The following is a 19,418-nucleotide window of genomic DNA, read 5'->3' as shown; positions in this document are numbered from 1 at the left end:
TTGGCAACATGCTAAAGAAACATTTAGAAAGACAATTCACAAATATCAGTAAAAATATCATGTTATCATGGATCATGTCAGTTATTATTGCTCCATCTGCCATTTTTCGCTATTGTTCTTTCTTGCTTACCTAGTCTGATGATTCAGCTGTGCAGATCCAGACGTTAATACTGGCTGCCCTTGTGCAATGCCTCGATCATGAGCTGGCATATGCAAATATTGGGGGCATACATATTAACACTAGCACTACCGGAATTCTATAACTACTAGAACTGCCAATAGCGGTCATTTTGACTGTTCATACCAGACAGCAGTGAATGTCATTTTTGTCATGTTATATTTACTTCAAAGCTTCTATGGTCATGTTTTATGAAAAATGTGGGGTAATTTAAGCATACATAATATAATATGTTCGTGATATTATTGTGTAAGAGCTACTAGACCTCCCACAAAAGTGCATGCCGCAATTTGCTTTCCGCAATTTGCATCCGGCAAGCTGGAGATCAAAGTTTTTCACCGCAGTTAAAATGTTGTTTTTGAAAGTCAAAATGTCAACAAATATAAAATGAAGCAGAATATTTCGTTAGATAAAAACATATTGTGAATTTTGGAAATGATTACATCTGTCTTTATTCAATACATTTTGACTTTTGGAGTTTACAATGCTTTAGCATTATCGGAAATGTTTGGACCACACGAATCGGAAACAATTTTATGCAGCCTCTAATGAAATCTAGAATGAATAAATAGGCTAGTTCTGTTATATTAGGACAGATAATAAACATCATAACACAAAATTGAAATTTAAATGAATGTGAAAATTTATTAGGTTTTAAACCTGCTATTGTAACTAATTACAGATACAAATTCGAAGTAGATCAATATTCTGTTAATTCTTAAAAAAAATTGATGATATATTAACTAATAAAACATCACAATTTATGGACTTGAAAATACATTTAACAAAATGTTCAAAACTAAAATAAAGAATATAAAAATTCCATAAACTGCGGGAAAACGAACTGACTTGAAAAGCAATTTTTGTGAGCAAAAATATCATGCTGTAAAATTATTATGAAAATATCATGCTGTAAAATTATTATGAAAAATCATGCTGTAAAATTATTATGAAAATATCATGCTGTAAAATCATACTGAACGCATTATCCTCTAAGAGGTCTGTCTTGAAAAAGGCATTTAATTTTCGGGCAAACACCGACCATCATTCACTGACGCATGTGGATCGATTACTCGCAGGCAACACAGGTAATCTCTAACTTCCAAATGCAGCTCCCACACACTACCCTTTGGCATTTGTTACAAGTGTGTTTTGTTTTGTTTTTCTTGCAGTTTCTTCGCACTTGGCACTGCCTTCTTATCTCCATCTGCTGCTGCTGCCTGGGTTCTGGCCCTCGCACCATCAGCTGTGTTGCTTTTGCTTTCATGTGGCCGGCGCGAAGTTCAGTAGCGAGTCGCATTATAAAGTTCCTCCGTGACATTCTCTCATTTGTGCATTTCTGGAAGAGGATGGAAGCATTTATCGCAGCAAGGTCAAGGATATTATAAAACACAGCAACTGGCCATCTGCGTGTCGGCGCTTTCACCGAATATTTTCTCGCCATTTGATCAAGCACATCTACCCCGACCTTGGTTCGGTTGTAGTATGTGACTGTCTCTGTTTTCGCCTTTTGGCCACTTGTGATGGCAACATCTGTGTGGACAGTGCTGAGAATGCAGACGTTTTTCTTTGCTTTGCCTTGGTAGACTGTGAGTGTTGCATTTTCACTTTTCAGCACCTTTGTGGTGAACAGCGGCTGTTGCTCCTTTACGCATGGGGGCAGCTCTCGTCTGCTCTTATTTATTGTGCCAACGAGGCTGGTTTTTTTGGCCTGTAGTGTCTTGGCCAGTTCGAGGGAAGTAAAAAAGTTGTCAGTGGTGATGTTCCTCCCCTTCCCCACGTAAGGCTCAGCCATTTTCAACACCACACTGTCTCCAAGTCGCTGACCTGGTCTCCGTGTCTCGTCTTTGCCCAGATATGGCGCACCATTCAGCATATATTTGGTATCGACGTCAGCAGCTAGCCAGAACTTTATACCAAATTTATCGGGTTTGCTTGCTATATACTGGATAAAGCTACACCTTGCTTTTGTTGGGAAGAGCTGCTCATCAACAGTTATATCGGCGCCGGGTTTGTAGCAAGCGATGCTGTTCTGAACAAATTTTTCCCAAACCTCGGCCACCAGGGCAAACTTGTTCTCTTGCAGCCGTGTGCGTCTGGTCTCCTTTTTATCAAAACGCAGGAATCGCATGATTTCCTGAAATCTATTTCGGGACATGGTCTCCTTGAAAAATGCATAACCCCAGTCAGCTGACCAAAAGCTCGCCAGGTCCATGCCTTTTCCACCTTGCGCACCACGAATGTAGATGAGGGCAATGAAAGCCTTTAGCTCATCGACTGTTATATCCCATGAGCTGTCCTCCTCTACTCTGTGTGCTTCAGCAATGGTGCAGTCCCTGATATGCTTCAACATGCCATCATCAACCAAACAGAGAAATGCGGTGAGAGCATCTTCAATGTTGCGCTTTGCATATGGCGTGGGTCCTGCAGCTTCTGTCATGACATTCTGGCTTTGTAACCGTCCCCTGTTTTCACTGCACTGTATAACAGTCCACACAGTACCGTCTTTCGCTGTTTGGATCTCTGCTGAAGGTGGATTTAGTAAGGTAGCTTCGTCATCCAGTGGCGGGCTAGGTGCTCTTGTGGTTGGCTCAGCAGGCACAGCTGATAATTCAGGATTTTGCACTGTCGCCAAAAAATTATAGCCTAATTAGTTTGTTTATTTCATGAAATATCAGTTTCATCAGGGCTAGCATAATAATAATAATAATAATAATAATAATAATATTGTTGTTGTTGTTGTTGTTAGAGGCTATCTCATTATAATATTGAAGTGGGTAATTATTGATAACAGCCAGGATAGTATCGATAACATACCCAAAGTAGCAGATGAAATCACAGTTGTCGAATTTGAAGTGTCCACTCTCCTTTTTTTACGAACCGGAATTATCTCTGAATCACTCTCAGAATCAGTGTCAGACGAACTGTCAAGAGACCAAGAGACATCGCTCTCTGCTCCTCCATCAGACTCTGCATCATCAATCTTCTCAAGCAAGGATAAAACCTCAGTGACAGTCATTTTCTTTCTTGTTGCCATTTTGACGGTAAAGCTAAGTTTTAACTTAGCAAAAGCATACAAAACTGCCAGACAAAGGTTGCTAGGCAACAGCTACGCACATCTTTAACGGCGGGAAAAAGCGCTGAGGAGATACAACGCCTGTAATATGTGCGGTCAAATTGACCGCTATGGCCATTCAAGGTAGAAATACTCAGAACTCTTTTGTGTTTTGTAATTTTAATAAAATAACAATGTTAAAATAAAATTTACATTAATTTAAGAAAAGTCATGGAACTGTAGTTATATGGGTTTTATTTCAACAAAGTTATTACATTGCAAATCTTTAAAACGGTCAAAATGACTGCCTTGGTAGTTCTAGTGTTAATGATCCCGACTGTTACGTAACAGTCTGTGTTATGTTGAGATTCGCCTGTTCTTCGGAGGTCTTTTACTTGAGGACTTCAGATACTGGAAGGCATCAGAATGGAGAGCTTGGTTGCTTTTTTATTGCTTACCGTGTCTTGAAGGTGTTCTTGATTCTCAGTACTTGAAACATCTCAGTCTACTGGTCTCGGCTGTCTTCCTCCTTTTACAGGAGTATATCACCTATGAGGAAGTCAACAAAGCAGACCTCATGCTTCTTGAATTTGTTGTTAAATTTCAGTTACTTTATGGAGAGACAGCCATGACTTTCAATGTACATCTTCTCACTCACCTTGCTAAGTCAGTGAAACTCTGGGGTCCATTGTGGGCACACTCTGCATTTGTTTTTGAAAGTGCAAATGGCAGTCTGTTGAAGTTGGTCCATGGAACCAAATGTGTTGCTGGTCAGATTGTCAACAAGTTTCTGTTGTTCTGTTGTTACACCCACATCCCACAGTGACCGTGTATTAAACTTCTGCTGAGAATTCAGTGAATATCCAAGAGTCCAGAAATGTCTGCGGTGGCAGGAAACCACAGTTTTAGACAGTGGCACAACTAAACATTTAAGAGATGAGGAGATAAATGCCTTCATCTCAGCAGAGAGACAAGTGCCGGAAACTGTACTGATACACAATAGGATGGTACATTAAGGTCTGATTTACACCAGCAAGGCCTACTGTTGTGCTAAGAGAAGAAGGGAGAGCTGCGTTCAATTATCAAATGGATGCCATGGTGAAATACAGAACATTGTGTCATTTACAACAGAAGTAGGGACAGAAATTGCTCTGTTCTTCCAGAGATTTGATTCGCAGCCCATCTTCGCACTTCCTCAGAACTCTGGTTTTGTGCCACATATTAAACTCATTAGAGACAGTCAATCCCCTCTGCAACTGGTCGCATTAAACAGCATCAGACAAAAATGTTTTAACATCGTTTCTTCAGATATCTTTATTTGTGACTTTCCAAACACATATGAGAGAGATTAAAGCAGTGTAGAAAGTGTAGGTTGTGTGTTTTAGGCAGGGCCGTAGCCAGGATTTTTAAAATACCGAGGTCATTTTTTCAAATTCCACCCCCCCCCCCCACACACACACATACACTTACATATAAATACAAAAAAATACCATAGATTTGGAAGACACATTTATTTTCACAATTCTAAACTTGTGTAACAATGGCACCATAACTGACTGTGTTACTCAGCTACCTAATATTTACAGCCATATTTACATTGTAACTAACATAACACATGGCAATAGAAAGCCAACAACTGCTGTATTCTTTTAATATGAACCCTTAAAGTGTTGGCTTGGCATATATCAATGTGTCTGTGTGTGTTTGTGTGTTTTAGAAAGAGAGTGAGTGTGTGTGTGTGTGTGTGTGTGTGTGTGTGTGTGTGTGTGTGTGTGTGTGTGTGTGTGTATTAGGCCATTTGTGGGTGTATGTGGAGAGACATACAGTAGGCCTAGAGAGAGTGTGAACTGATGACTTGCAACCAACCTATTCTGTGTGTGTATGCCTCTGTGAAAGGTATGTTTTAATAAAGGCAAAGTGTGTGAGATTGTAAAATTTGTACAGTATATGCATGTGTCTGTAGTTGTCTATGTGTCTATGTGTGTGAGAATAAGAGAGAGAATAATCTGGCCTCTTGTCTTGTGGTGGAGATCAATCCATCCATCCAGTGTTCACATCATTAACTGTAATGACATAATGAATAGAAGAAAAAAACAATTAATATATCAGTATTCCGTCCCCTTTCCTCCTATTAATACAGCACCAACTGTAGTACATGCAACACATGTCATAATAGTTAGTTCATATTGTTAGATTACACTAAGTCTCACCTCTTGTCAAAGCAAGTAACAATTCTCCTGTGGCCAGAAGCATCCCATCTCTGGAGCACTCGATGGGGGTCAATTTCAATGTTCTGGTGGACATGCATGAGAGCTAGACTAGATAGCCTCTCATCACCCATGGTAGAGCGAAGCCATGTTTTGAGTCGACGTAATGCAGAAAAAGACCTTTCACATGAGCAAGTGGTGACTGGCAATGTCAAGAAAAGCAAAAGCATGCACTTAACATTTGGGTAAAACTCCAAAATTCCATTCTGCAATGTTTCCATTGCAGTAGCAGGGAGAGGCCCAGTGTGATTCTGGAATTGATGCTTCCATCTGTGTATTTCCTGCTCTGCAGTGTCAGGATAAGGCAAGTCCTCTTTATACCATGCCAACAGACGGTTCTCTCTTTCCTCACTGAGCTGTGGCAAAGCCTCGGGCACTAAGTAGGCTGCAAGCAGGGCTGGTTCAGTGGACTCTGCAAGCCGGGTTCTCAATTCGTTTGTAACATGATCGATGAAGGGAATGAATAAATTCAACCTGTAATGCTCTGCAATTGATTGGGCAGGTACATTGCCCCTGTGTTGCTGTTTCACCACTATTCTTTTCTTCACAGGTGTAACATCAATGGCGTTTGCCAGCTGCACTGCTTGTTGATATATTTTGCAGAATCTTTCCTCATCATTGCGAAGGCTCTCAATGACTTCTGCCACTTGTCTTCCTTCTTTGTAGGCACTTGAAAGGTCTACATTTGGTGACTGCAGTTTAAGGGTCAGTGGCCATATATATCCCAGAACATTTTGGGTTACAACTGATGTGATGATCGTGTCAAAGGATTCAATTGAGTTGCGCAACCTGCTGGCTTTTTCAGAGTTATGGGTGCAGTCACTTTCAATTTCTTGCAGTGCACTGTGAGTTGGCTCAAGCTTGGATATAAAGGCACTCACTGTTTTTATCCTGGACCCCCATCTAGTATCAGACATCAGTGGGATTCCTCTGGGTCCATCATCACTTCCCTGTTCTTGCAAAATGTCTTGCAGCTTGTGTTTCCTGGTGCCTGCTGAGAAAAACACAGCCACCTTTCTCAATTAAGGTCATAGTGTTCCTCACTATTGGGACATCTGTACATCCATGGACCACAACGAGATTCAAGGCATGACTACGGCAATGAGTATAAAGGGCTCGTGGTTGAACCTCTTGGATTCTCTTCTGAACTCCACTCAGCCTTCCACTCATGTTGCTGGCACCATCATACCCTTGGCCACGCAGTAAAGAGACATGAAGCCCCCATTTGGATAACTGTTCAATGATGGCTTTTGTGATGGATTCAGAATCCTGCTTAAGAAGTGGACAGAATCCAAGAAAATCCTCGTGTATCTCAAAATTATCAGATTCAGATACATAACGAATGCAGATTGACAACTGCTCCGTGCCACTAATATCAGCTGTCTCATCAGCCAATACAGAGAAGTACTTTGATTTCTGAATTCTTCGAACAATAAAATCTCTGATTTCATCACCACAACAGGAAATCATCTCATTCTGAATAATTGGTGACAAGTACTTTGCATTGCCAGGTGCAGTCTCCAGGTGTTGGCTCAGTACATCATCAAAATGAGATTTCCATTGAATGAAGTGAATGAAATTGCCATCTTCACTGTCACCTTTCCAGTTGCCACGGAATGCAACATTTCTTTGCCCAAGATTGATAACAACATCGAGTATTGACAACAAAGTCTTACGATTTTTCTCAACTTTGTCAGAATATGTCTTGCTGATCACTGACTGTATGTTTTCCATTTGTCCTTTTGTTACAGAGAGGAAATTTTCTGCTAGAGTCGAAGCTGTCATATGTCCTGGTGTCTTTTCGTGGTTCGAGATTATTCCCCGTTTTTCACCGACAGCATTTTTCCAGTCCCTGAATCCTTCTGTTTGGAATGTCATGTTTGTCCCCTTCTGTTTATTGAACAATATGCACACACAGCAATATGCAGCATTCTCAGATGGGGAGTACCGAAGCCAAGGGTATTTTTTTTCCCAGTCTCCATTGTATCTCAGAAGCCTTGTCCCAAACTGACTTTGAGGATATTTATACTGGTGGTCCCTAGTCATCTACATTGAAGAATGCTTTTTTTCCCTCATCTGAGTAGTTACTTTTGCCTTTGTACATAGCTGGATCACAGACGGAGGAACATGCACTCGGAGTCGGACCATCTGACTGTGTTGCACCTGTTATTTCCCTCTCCTCTTGTCTTGACTCTCTCTCTGCCTGATTATCTCTCTCTCCTGTCCATCTGTTGAACATTAAGACAACAAGTCTTAATAACAGATGCATTATTTAATTCATAAATTCACAATAATTTAGCCTATATGTGAGGGCCATGCCTAAGAGAACCTCACAGTAATTGACTAGCCTGTACTAACAAAACTTCTAAGAACTGATTGAAACAAAAAAGAATTGCCCGCTCGACCAAATGGTAGAGCACATTTTGAGTCACTATATTTCACTGAGAGGAGTACCTAACTTAACTCAAGCTGATTGAGCCATCTCTACCATCTGGTTGAGGTATGTTAGCCAAAAAAATCCACTAGATGTCAGAGTGTCAATCAAAGCACTTGTCACAACACTTCCTCAAACATGGATGTCAGAAACAAAGAAATCACTCCTGCCATGTGAACTGTTCTTGGTGAAAATTTGCAAGGTAAGCAATTTTTTTTGACATATTACACTTGCCCTAACTTTACAAAATTATGTTACTTGGTGCCATTAAAACACTTTAGTATGTTTCAAATAATTTTTCAAAAACATGCTCAACCAAACGGTTGATGTGACACTTAAAGGTAAATGCAGAAAAGCTATGGTAATGTTTTCAGATCATCCATTTCTGCAGTCAGAATGGACTATTTGCTGAAATATAAACTTCTGATCATTATTAGCTATGAATTGACACTATTGTTATTCTCATGAATATGCTGACATAATTTCTTAAATATGTATTTTTTTGCCACTTTTGCATATTTTTTGATGTAAATATAATGTCATTGAATTAATGTGTGGAATCATAATTATCAGAGGCAATTACTTCTTAAATGACATGCTGGTGAACTATCATTACTAAAATTGTAAGAGATTGTTATTTATTTGTTTGTTGTTGCTTTTTTTACAGTTACTAGATGGATGTCAACAGTTTCTATGGTACAAGAACACGCACTCTTTCAGGCCCTTGTCCCAGAAAACCCCCCAGATTCTGATGCTGAGCTCGGTGATGATGATGACCCAATAGAGGATCCAAATTATCACCCCTGAGAAGAGAAATGTTCATGTCTAAAAAAAAGAGAAAAATCCTGTTGCACTACCACACTTGATGGCGTTTCTTGAATCATAAAAGCCTAAAATGCCATTATATTACTATCTTTTGCTATTTTGTTTTTAGTTTTTGAATGCAGAAAGAATGCAATGTCTTTAGTTTTGTTACTTTTAGTTATTTATGTTATTTATTTTTGTTTATTGTTAAAAAAAACAAGAAAACATGTAATTTTCTGTCATAAAATGAAAATCTGAAATATTTTATAGAATATTTCAATAAATAAACAAGATTCAATATATCAATTATTTTATTTTGATTATGTTTTAAATAAATTAGTATTATGTTCATATTGAACAATAATGCCATCTAAGACACAGTGATTGACAGACATAATGAATAAAAAATGAAGCAGTTAGGGTTGCTAAATGAATGAAAAAATGAATGGTAGCCTAATTGCAATAGCCTACTGCTGTTATCCCTTGATTGACAACATGCAAAAATATGTAAGCTATTGAGAGGGACACTTTTCACATTATTCATTACTAATGAATAATGTGAAAAGTGTCCCTCTCAATAGCTTACTTATTTTTGCATGTTGTCATTTTTGCATGAATCATTAGCCTATGGTTATGGTTATTTGATTATGATTAGGCTATTGGCTGTTATCAAAATATTTGTAAAAAGGCCTATTGATTATTGAATGATATGTTTTTGAACTGGCAGTAGTCTATCTCATAGATGGATAAGGTAAGTGATTCTGTATCTTTAGAGCCTCCTGAATATGGGCAATCTAGGCTACTTCAATCACAACGAGGCCATCAGGAACCATGGCATAGCCTAGCCTACTGCTAGTTCACAGTAAAATATCACAGTCAGATGAGCAGGCTGCGCATATCTGACTAAACGGGCTCGTCGAATGGCTGGCTGTGACTGTGAGTGGGACTTTTTTCATTGAGCAAAAGTCACTATTGCTGATGTTGCTTAGCTGACCGTCTAACGGATAAAGTACTATCAATCTACTTAGCCAGCAAACTCGAAGCCTGTTTAGTCAGCCTGTTTAGTCAGTCCTGTTTAGTCCTGTGACAACGTAGTTTTGTGTGTTTCTCGAGATTCTAATGACAAATGAAACTTAGCGCTTCACAGCGCTGAACAGTCTGCCACTGACACACACAGGCTCACCTTCTCTCCTACTCTTTCCCTGCCCTTCTGTTGTTGGCTTTTTAAAACTTAATTTAGTTTGATGCAAGTTCTTCTTCATGTCTGCATTTCGCTCAAGACCACACTACGATGTATTAGCTTACGTGAAAAAACATACAATCAGCCTGCCGGCTTTCCCGACTCTCTGAATCTGTAGCCTAGGTAACGTGTCACGTGCCACTGCCTGCAAAGACAGATAGAGGCGGAGATTTCACTTGAGATTAGACGGAGAATGTGAATTTAATTGGGAGAAAATACAGACAACATATGGATTCGGACACGGACCGTGTTCTGTGTTTGGCATTGATCATCACTGCTGGATTTCAGCTTTGACTAATTTGAAATTTAGGGAAAAAATACCGAGGACATGACCTCGGTGTCCTCAATGGTAGATACGGCCATGGTTGTGGTCATTCATTTTAGAAATCACAGATCGAATTTTATGAAAAAACTAAGATGAAGCATTAGTGTCAAAAGAAGAGGTATAAAGATTTTGATCAAATTTAAATACATGGGAAGAAATCATCACAGACACGTCAGGCTCCACCCTCACTCAATTCCCACGCACTCAATCACCCGAGTTCTGATCACCGCCACCTGCACCTCATCATCAGCACTCATCAAGCTCACTACAAGAACCCAACACTCACTGTCCGGTCTCGTTGCAACATACATACCTGTATGCCCTTGTGAAAAAAAAGTGCACTTTAGTATACTTTTATAAAGTGTACTTATTGCAAAAATAATATACTTTAAAAGAACACACTTAAGTGTGAATTAAATGTAATGTTTTCATCGCTTAAGTGCATTATATCTGTACTTAATTTCAAATATATCACATATTAAGTTCATATTAAATGCAATAAGTTGAACTTAAGAGTGATTTTTTTGAACAACTTAAGTGGTACTTTAATACAACTTTATGACAACCTTCGTAATTGCTTCTAGTACCTTTAAAATATAGTTGAAGTGCACTGCCCAATGCACTAACAAGCAATTAATGTGAACTAAAATATATTTTAATATCAGTTATCAATACACTTAAGTGTGAATTAAATGTAATGTTTCATCCGCTTAAGTGCAATCTATTTGTAATCAATTTCAAATATATCACAGATTAAGTTAATATTAAATGCAATAAGTTGAACTTTTGAGTGATTTTTTTGAACAACTTAAGTGGTACTTTAATACAACTTTATGACAACCTTCGTAATTGCTTCTAGTACCTTTAAAATATAGTTAAAGTGCACTGCCCAATGTACTAACAAGCAATTAATGTGAACTAAAATATATTTTAATATCAGTTATCAATACACTTAAGTGTGAATTAAATGTAATGTTTTCAGCCGCTTAAGTGCATTCTATTTGTAATTAATTTCAAATATATCACAGATTAAGTTCATATTAAATGCAATAAGTTGAACTTCTGAGTGATTTTTTTTAAAGCACTTAAGTAGGACTTTAATACAATTTTTTATGTACTTCAAAATATGGTAAAAGTATACTTCCGAATGTACTGACAAGCAATTAATGCGAACTTAAATATACTTTAATGTAATTTACATGTACACTATTATATAATTTAATACATTTGTAATTACATTTTTTGTACATATAATAATGAAGTTACAATTTAGTATATTTCAAAATATTACAATCAACACAAATGCAAATTGAAACCCTCTACATTTACTGACAAAATAATCTCTAAAACAAATGCACAAAAACCTTTTTGTTGATGCACAAGAAAAACCCAAGAAACACTATACACAATCACAAACAATTACAACACTTTAACTCTCATTTAGAAAGAGTCTGGAGGACAGTGAGGCTTATATGCACTATCATTTTCTCCATCACATACAAAGGTACCTAAACCTACCATCACAATCTTTCTGCATTTTTACATTTTCAGATAAAATCATTCTGTATAAGATGATAAATAAGATAACACCCATGAATTAATACAAACAAAATGTAAAGAAAAGAAAAGATTCAAAACTTTGGGTAACACTGTACAATAATTTTCTATTAGTTAACTACTTTAGTTAACATGAACTATGAATGAAAAATACTTTAAGCATTTATAAATCCTAGTTAATATTAATGTATGCATTATTAAAATCAAAAGTTGCATATGTTAATAGATAATGCACTGTAAACTAACATGAACAATAACTATACATTTTATTAACTTGAGAAAAATTTTTTTTTTATTGCCTAATGTTAACAAATATTGATAAATACTGTAAAAAAAAAAAAAAGTCAATGCACATAGTTAGATAATGTTGTCTAATATATTAATTGACGTTAACAAGCGAGACCTTTTGTAAAGTGTTACCTTTTGTAAACCTTGTTACTTATAAGCTCTGCAACCCTTACTAGCACAAACATTAAACAGGACAAAAAGGTTTCTTCTAAAATCTTACTCCAGCATTACAGTGAATGTAATTTTGAAAAGAAAAAACAAAACAAACAAAAAAACAATGAATTCCAAAGGCACAAAAACAAGAAAACCAAAATTGTCTGTCACCACCTTTTTTTTAAGTTGTATGAAAAAGTGCTGTTTATGTCAATGTCCCAGAAGCTCTTCATCGGCAGAAAACCTTAAATGTCCATGAAGCTGCGAACCACCTCTACACAGTATGCATAAATGGACATGTTCCAAAGAGGCAAGAAAGTAAAAAAATAAATACCTGGAGGAAAAAAAAAACAAAAAAGAAGTAAGAGTCAGTCCATTATTATAATTGGTTCAATCGAATGAAATCAATAGATATAGATATATATACAGAACTCCAAAGTTTATATCCACCTTTGTAGGTTTGAAAATAATAAAAACCCATTTGGTATTCCCTAAAGGCAAAGAGTTGCTGATAGTGATTGAAGCCTGTGGCCAAGATGTTTACTGTGTACTGATAATTTCCTCCACTTTAATACCAGTTACAGTGTGAAATAAATATGAATGAACATCTGAAGGTGTGTTACAACATACAGTACAACTGACCCATAAGTTGTCACATTTAATCGCTCAATCAGTGTTTCAACGTGTGGAAAGACGTCAATGAAACAGCTTGTAAACAATGTCACGTAACGTCACATTTACTTCAGAAAAATCATATTCAGCATAAACTCATTAGTCAGCTATAGAGAGGAGCATTCTGCTAATTATATGCACCACGTTACATGTTCATTATAATTTTATTTAAAATATTTTTTTTATAATTAATTTATGTATTTAATGTTTGAATACATAATTTATGACAGCTACAATTTAAATGTTTATATTTCAAAAAACAATTTAGAGTAGAAATATGATTATGTAATTCTGAAGTTTACATAATCATAACTTTATTATAAAACAAACAAATCATACAAATTAGCATTGTATTTGTTTCTTTATTTAGTACTTCCCTGATGAAGCAGTTCATTCTGCAAGGTGTAAGTAAACTTTTGACCGCAACTGCATCACCTAAGATGAATTACCTCAGTCATCAGGACAACACTGTAGTAAAATCCTGGGAGAACATCCTTCACATTTGCCACAAACACCAGGATTCCAGTGACCACACCATCTTCACTGACACTGGCCTTTCAAAATAGAGAACATTTTTATAAACATTTTTATTCCTACTTTACAAGGAATTAAACATAACTTTATCAATTACACAAATATAGATAAATAACCCAAGGCCCAAGCAAATTGAGGGGTTTTGCTTTGAAAATAATTATATAATAATATCATTATATGTAAATATAAATATATAATGATTATATGGGGATTTGTAAGTGCACAGGTGAGAATTTATTACTTGCAAACAGAAAAGATTCAAAGCATTTAAAAGCTATAAGGACAGTTGATGGCAGTGTTTTAGCTTGTAGTGTGTGATCAGGGTGGCTGAATTAATGGAAAAACATGGAACATCACCTCATCAATACGGGTCTTTGATTCCACACAGCTTGCACTGTATCTCCATTGACAGATCTGTACTGATCCTACAAAATGAATATATAAAACAACAGATAAGCACAAAAAATATTACATATTACAAACACAAACAGTAATTGAACAACTAACTTTTCAAATGCAAAAAGAAAATAGATTATAAGCATTACTGGTGGTTATAATAGCGATTAAATGTATATAATTGTCTTTAAATGTTACAAGATCAGATCTTTGAATTTAGTTCTGCAAATTTAACTTAAAGTCATTTAAAATGATTTAAAAAGTCAGAGTTCAATTAAAATATATTTTCAGCAGCCAAATTCTTTGAACACGCCCGCACACGCGACCACGTTCATATTGTATAAGAAATTACTATAATGCAATCATAAATAAATTACAGGAAACATGATTAATTCACCTCCATATTGCGATTAAACTAAATAAGTTACACTCATAAGAACTGCTATGTTCCGGTGAAAAAATAAAAATGAAGAGAGCATATATCAATATCAAGATACTTACTTATTTGTAATACATAACGTCTCATCTGTAGTCATCCAAACGTGCGCTCCTTTGTTTTCTTCTTTGATCAGCAAAGTTGCCTCGCGCATCGCGATCACAGAAAGATGGCTGAAGGTGCATTTTTCAAACTCTGGTGAAGTAATGCGCCGTCATGACGTAGTATTGTGGCGCATGCGCATGATTAAATTTGTTCAAGTTGGAAGTTTTTCTAATTCATTGTTGTAGTTAGACTGTAAGTTTACAGAACTTGACTCATTCACCTAACTGAAATTCAATTATTTTATAGTTTAGTCTGATTAAAATTAAATGTATTTTAACTGAATATGAATTCAAATTATTTTTTAGATCTGTTAAACTTTTGCTTGCAATTAAATAGGTTTAATCAACTTATAACAACAATGATATTATAAGTATTATACAGATGTGTAAAGTACAGCACTGTTGCATTAAGTATCACAAATACAGCACTCCGTAAAAAAAAAAAAAAAAAAAAAAAAAAAACATTTTTTGTCAAATATTATGTAGAAAACTGACACTAGTCGAGTTTAGAGCAGGAGCTGGTGATAAAAATTTCAACAATAAGTTGTACAGGATTATACACTGTATAAGCAAGTGTTTTGAAATTCAGAAAAATAAATTTCAAGTGTATTAATGCACACAGTATTTATTAAAGACTAAGCACATTTAAAATACATTAACAAATGTCATCTTGGACAACACACTTAAGTTGAAATTAAAATAAATTATTTTTCATGTGCTTTAATATATAAGTCAATACATCAGAATAAGTTTACTTATTTAAAACACTATAAAGTCATAATTAGGTAAAAAATAAGTGCATTTTTAAAAAGTGCTCTTAAGCATGTTTAGAAATATTGTCATGAAAGTGTACTTTCTTCAAGTACAACTTAATAAGTCATTATTACAAAGTGCATTTTTAAAAAGTTTAATAAAATTGTCATTTAAGTGTACTTTCTTTAAGTACAACTTAATAAGTATTATACAAATGCATTTTTAAAAACTGCACTTAAGCGTGTTAATAAATATTGCTTTAAGTGTACTTTCTTTAAGTACAACTTAATAAGTCATTATTACAAAGTGCATTTTTAAAAAGTGCACTCAAGTGTGTTAATAAACATTGTCATTAAAGTTTACTTTCTGTAAGTACAATTAATAAGTCATTATTACAAAGTGTATTTTTAAAAAGTGCACTCAAGCGTGTTAGTAAATATTGTCATTTAAGTGTACTTTCTTTAAGTACAGCTTAATTTGACATTATTACAAAGGGCATTTTTAAAAAGGGCACTCGAGCATATTAATAAATATTGTCATTAAAGTGTACTTTCTTTAAGTAAAACTTAATTTGACATTATTACAAAGTGCATTTTTAAAAAGTGCACTTAAGCATGATAATAAATATTGTCATTAAAGTGTACTTTATTTAAGTACAACTTAATTAGACATTATTACAAAGTGTATTTTTAAAAAGTGCACTCAAGCGTGTTAGTAAATATTGTCATTTAAGTGTACTTTCTTTAAGTACAACTTAATTTGACATTATTACAAAGGGCATTTTTAAAAAGTGCACTTAAGCGTGTTAATAAATATTTTCATTAAAGTGTACTTTCTTTAAGTACAACTTAATTTGACATTATTACAAAGTGCATTTTTAAAAAGTGCACTTAAGCATAATAATAAATATTGCCATTAAAGTATATTCTATTTAAGTACACTTAAGTGGCCTTTAATTTTAATTATATTGTATTATCAGCAAGTGCACTTTTTAAAAAGTATACTAAGTACACACAAAGTACACTTTCAATACAATTAAGTGCACTTCTTTTTCACAAGGGGAAAGACTGCAAAGCTAATGCTAACCAATGCAATCCAGGTAACGCAGAAAGTTTGGCAAAAGTTCTGGAGGAGATACGAGACTTCTGCAAGGACACAAAACAACAACTTAATGATATTGCATTTGACCTCACCAATGTGAACTGAAAAAATATAACAGAGGCAAAAACACATATTGAAAAGGTGGTAGATCGCGTTCAAAACGTGGAGCAGGTGTTAAGCAAGATGGCAAAAGTGCTGAATCAACATTGAATCAGTGTTAATGCATCAACCACATTATCACTGAATCAATGTTGAAATTTAAAGTTGATTTTTAGAAAAAAAGATCAAGATGGTCATAAAATGAATATTTTTTCAACCTTTATTAAATCACTTATTTAACATTGAATTAACATAGACATTTAATTGGCATAGAATCTTGCTGTACATAAAGCGAGATTGATTTGAAATTGTTTCTATTTTTTACTCCTTTCAATCAGAGACAACGTAAGGGCTGCAGTTAATATGGTTTTGAGGGGTTAAGTTTTGATCCATATAAAGCCACAGATCCTTTTGTCACCAAGACTGAACTTTTGGAGTTTTTCTGGACATTAAGACCGAAATGCTTCTATAAAAATGCTCAAAAAATAAAATATTTTTTTTTAAAAATGCACGTGTGTATAATGTTCTAACTAAATTTAAACCTACTAGTACCTTTTGTCTATCTGTATTTAATTCATCTATTGATACATATTGTAGGCTAGTGGAAAGGGATGTGACTAATTTATTTGAGCAGTCATCTTCATCTCAGAACAAAAAGTCAAATTTGACACTTTCTGAAAAAGAGGCTCTTGACAAACTGTGCCGAAATAAGGGTAAAGCCAGGGGTGTGGGAATACTGATTCACTAAATCACTAATGTTTATGCAAAGGGACAATGATAATTTTATTAATAACATTTATTCTCTGTACTGCCTGATACATCTTCGCGTCATCTTATTCTGGGAGGTGATTTTAACTGCTGGATAAATCCTAAACTTGATCGCTCCTCTGTTAGACATAATACACCTTCAAAGTCTGCACAGGTAATGATGCAAAAACTTGAGAAAATGAGATCAAGGCAGTCCAGCAATGATTATGTCAGAGATCAAACTTGAATAAGGAAAAACAAATTTATTAATTAAAAATTATAAAGACAAACTAATTAAGTAATTAATAGTTATTAATAAAATCCAGAGTATTGTATCTAATAGATGAAAGATATGAGAGATAGGATAGAAGAAGCAGAAGATGCAATAAGCAAAAAGAGCAAAGAAGAAGTAAAGAAAAGCAAAGAAAAGGCTAAACTATCAAAGACCCCATCTGTTTTATACCATAAGCATAGGAAAACTTAAATCAAACTTATGTTTTGGTCTAATAAGAAAAGGTCAAATGGATTTATCTTAGTTGGTGTAACGGCTAGGTCAGAGTGACTGGTCAAGTGTCAAAAATAGATGAAAATAGATATAGGGGTTGTTTTGACACCTTTAAGGGAATTTCACAGATCTTCCATTATCATGTTTAAAGAAATGGAAACAGACATATTCTGATATAAAGGTAAGGTACAAGATCAAATGAGCAACATCGCTCATCCTCTCATCACATTCCTCAGATTCAAACCCTATCAGGGGTAACAACAAACCCTCAGCTAATTAATGATTATTTTAAAGAATATTTTATTTCCTTATATGCATCTGAACAAATTGATGACCCCCTGCTTTTGATGCCTTTTTTTAGTGAACTTAACCTACCCACTGTTAATTCTGCTGCTCAGTTAGAAGAACCCATCACTATAGAAGAACTTACTCAGGCTGTTACTTCTATGCAGTCTAGTAAATGCCCTGGGCCAGATGGGTACCCAGTTGAGTTTTATAAAACATTTTTGATAAGTTGGCCCCCATTTTGATTGAAATGTATTTTGATTCATTTGTTTCGCTCAAGCTTCCCCAAACACTTAATCAGGCCTCTATTTCTCTAATTTTAAAGAAAAATAAAGATCCCTTGCATTTCACTTCTTATCGCCGGATCAGCCTTCTTAATGTTGACTTTAAACTTGTCTAAGTTGCTGGCTTTACGCCTAGAATCCGTGTTACCAACCATAATTTCTCCCATTCTCTCAGGTTTTGCATTTACAGAGATGGGGACATTACCGCAAATGTTTATTAGTCAATAAATTACCACAGATTACCACATCAAATCAGTAATATAAAAACTTTCTTGTGAAGTAATTTCAGCAATACTTTCTCTCACCTCTCTATCTCTCAAAATGAAATTAATCCGGAAAAAATATAACCGCATTTTATAATGTGATGACTGTCCCTTTAACATCGCTTTGATATGAATACATGTGCTGTTCTGCGCGTGAAGTTCATTACGACGTGCCGCCTCTAGCAGCAAGCAACTAAGTATCAGTATCTGGACAACGCGGACAGACCCAGTGGCGCTGCCTGTGTGCGTACACAATGCGTTTTTGCTTTAAAAAAATGCGAGACACGGGCAGTGGAATGGGGGAAACCGCAAGGTCTCGAGACGCTTTTTAAAACTTTTTTTAACTGATTTTAACTTAGCATTCTAAAGCCATGAATCAGTTCAGCTATGTCATGCATCAAGACGCGAGCGCAACGGTTCTGCAGATCCTTCTAGCGCATGTTTACATAAAAAAAAACAAAAAGTAGCGCAGAAAAGCGCATTCTGTGTGAACAGCCCCAAAGAAGACAATGTGTTCGAATTTTAAAGACGTGGTGTGGCGCTACGCTTCTCGACTGATGTGCTACCCTTCACTCACTGAACCCTGCAGTCATCAGTAGTCCAATAAAAATCCAAATCAAAAATACAGTTTCTGAAAACTTTCAATGCGGTAAAATGTTGAAATGTTGAAATTAACAATGAACAATACTTTTATTAACCTTACAGATGGAATCTTATTATAAAGTCTTACCATTTCATATAAATCCAAACAGTCATGCTTAAAGATGACCATCTTTAAATATCTACACAAAGGCTGTAGCTGTTACAGGTACGCTGGTAGAGAGACGAGGCAGATACGGATTCCCACAATCACATATATTACTTTTAATGAACAAAGGCAAGGAGCACCAAACATACACTTAACACAACAGAGCACGGACAGGGAGTGAAGGGAGTGA

General features: G+C 35.5%; 1 protein-coding gene and 1 long non-coding RNA gene across 3 annotated transcripts; both read right to left on the bottom strand.

The window, feature by feature from the left end:
* Positions 1 to 5,177: 5,177 nt before the first annotated feature.
* On the bottom strand, positions 5,178 to 7,378 carry LOC125273147 (52 kDa repressor of the inhibitor of the protein kinase-like). The gene is made up of 3 exons (XM_048198412.1): positions 6,629 to 7,378; positions 5,444 to 6,513; positions 5,178 to 5,296 (listed from the first exon to the last, which is right to left on the bottom strand). Exons 1-3 carry the CDS (start codon positions 7,376 to 7,378, stop codon positions 5,293 to 5,295), a joined length of 1,824 nt encoding a protein of 607 aa, XP_048054369.1. The 3' UTR covers positions 5,178 to 5,292.
* Positions 7,379 to 12,527: 5,149 nt separating this feature from the next.
* Positions 12,528 to 13,941, bottom strand: LOC125271439. Of its 2 annotated transcripts, XR_007185618.1 has the most exons (3): positions 13,865 to 13,941; positions 13,423 to 13,527; positions 12,528 to 12,635 (listed from the first exon to the last, which is right to left on the bottom strand). It is a non-coding gene; the product is annotated as an uncharacterized LOC125271439 (long non-coding RNA). The 2 variants fall into 2 exon arrangements; XR_007185617.1 differs by having other exon boundaries at positions 13,423 to 13,906.
* Between the last annotated feature and the right edge of the window lie 5,477 nt (positions 13,942 to 19,418).

The sequence above is a fragment of the Megalobrama amblycephala genome, linkage group LG7, assembly GCF_018812025.1.
Source record: "Megalobrama amblycephala isolate DHTTF-2021 linkage group LG7, ASM1881202v1, whole genome shotgun sequence".
Taxonomy (NCBI): Eukaryota; Metazoa; Chordata; class Actinopteri; order Cypriniformes; family Xenocyprididae; genus Megalobrama; species Megalobrama amblycephala.
The sequence above is the reverse complement of the archived record's forward strand: the minus strand, read 5'-3'. Positions and strand labels throughout refer to the sequence as shown.